The following is a 1,875-nucleotide window of genomic DNA, read 5'->3' on the forward strand; positions in this document are numbered from 1 at the left end:
GTTTAAGAGTGCTTTAGAGCGCATGCCAAATGATAACTATAAAGTTGTCATCAAAGCAGATAAACGACCATCTGGAACACACGAACGCACATTTAATGCTCCAACAGTAGACGAAGTTGCCATCCTGATTGTTGGTGAACAATTGGAAAAACGCGATATTGTGCTTACACGTCGCGATACTGGGCAACTGCAACAAATATCTGAAACTCATCGATCATATGACGCATTGCAATACCCTCTGATGTTTTGGCAAGGAGAAGATGGATATTATCTATATATATAGTAATATTTCAAAACACTCAGCAATGGCCAAAGTTTTAGCGGCATCGAAAATCATCATCTGGGACGAATGCACAATGGCGCATAAACGTGCATTAGAAGCACTTAACCGAACATTAAAAGATTTACGCAATGACTCGAGATGTTTTGGAGGAGCAATGATTTTACTGTCTGGCGATTTCCGCCAAATACTGCCAGTAATTCCAAGATCTACGGCTGCCGATGAAATAAACGCTTGCCTCAAATCGTCAAATCTATGGCGCTATGTGAAGAAACTGCAGCTGACAACAAACATGAGAGTTACATTGCTTAATGATACATCTGCTGAAGATTTCTCGGAGCAATTGCTGACTATCGGTAATGGTCAAGTACCTGTCGATGAATCGACCGGATTAATATCATTTCCAAATAATTTCTGTAATTTTGTCTCATCAAAAGACGAACTTATCAACAATGTATTTCCAAATATTATTTCTAACTACAAAAATAATGAATGGTTGAGTGAGCGAGCAATTTTAGCGGCTAAGAATAAAGATGTAGATGACCTGAACTACATAATTCAAAATAAGATCATTGGAACAATGCATTCATTCAAATCTATTGACTGCGTCACAAATGAAGATGAAGCCACCAACTATCCAATTGAATTTTTAAACTCTTTGGAGGTGCCTGGCTTACCACCGCACAATTTACGCCTAAAGGTTGGCTCCGTAATAATCATGCTTCGAAACATAAACCAACCAAAACTGTGCAACGGTACGCGTTTGGTGGTTAGTAAATTGATGAACAATGTAATTTACGCTACGATAATGATAGGAAAATTCAAAGGTGAGGAAGTTCTCATTCCGAGGATCCCGATGATCCCAACCGATATGCCGTTTGAATTTAAAAGACTTCAATTTCCGATACGTCTTGCATTTGTCATGACCATCAACAAATCACAAGGCCAATCCTTAAAAGTTTGTGGTTTAAATCTAGAACATTCATGTTTTTCCCATGGTCAATTATACGTGGCATGTTCACGGGCCGGAAGACCATCTGCGTTGTTTGTTTTTGCGCCTGATAATAAAACAAAAAATGTCGTGTATCACAAGGTACTTAAGTGAAGAGCAACCTATGTACAAAAATACAGAAATAATAATGAATGATTAATGTAGTTATTTAATTTTTTTTTGTATTTTTTCCAATAAAAAAAAAACAATCTGCTTATTTATTGCCATTAAGGCGGAACAAAGTTCGCCGGGTCAGCTAGTCTAATGTAAAATAAATTGTGTTTAAAAATGTTTTTAAAAAGAACCCATATCTCGCAGTATCCTTCTGTTTTAAGTAGTTTTATTAGTAATAGTCGTATTTCTTAAAAATCTCATTATCATCGGTGCAGTAAGAATGCAATGCTTATCGCAATACGTAGTAAAATTCTAGTAAAGTTGTATTTCATTAAGAACAGCAAATTAACCTTTAGAAGTCGATCTCCACTTTTGGATATACACATAGCTGACTGCTCCGACAAAAAATAGGTTACATCTTCCGAGATGATTGCATAAAATAATGGTCATCATAAACGTTAAAAATACAATAAATTTATCTTCCATCAGC

The 1,875-nt window shown here is 36.2% G+C and overlaps 1 protein-coding gene across 1 annotated transcript; it reads left to right on the top strand.

The window, feature by feature from the left end:
- Positions 1–305: 305 nt before the first annotated feature.
- Positions 306–1,385, top strand: LOC140450542 (ATP-dependent DNA helicase pif1-like). Its single transcript, XM_072544198.1, has one exon. The coding sequence runs from the start codon at positions 306–308 to the stop codon at positions 1,383–1,385; it is 1,080 nt and encodes a 359-aa protein (XP_072400299.1).
- Positions 1,386–1,875: the final 490 nt, after the last annotated feature.

Source organism: Diabrotica undecimpunctata, chromosome 9 (genome assembly GCF_040954645.1).
Source record: "Diabrotica undecimpunctata isolate CICGRU chromosome 9, icDiaUnde3, whole genome shotgun sequence".
Taxonomy (NCBI): domain Eukaryota; kingdom Metazoa; phylum Arthropoda; class Insecta; order Coleoptera; family Chrysomelidae; genus Diabrotica; species Diabrotica undecimpunctata.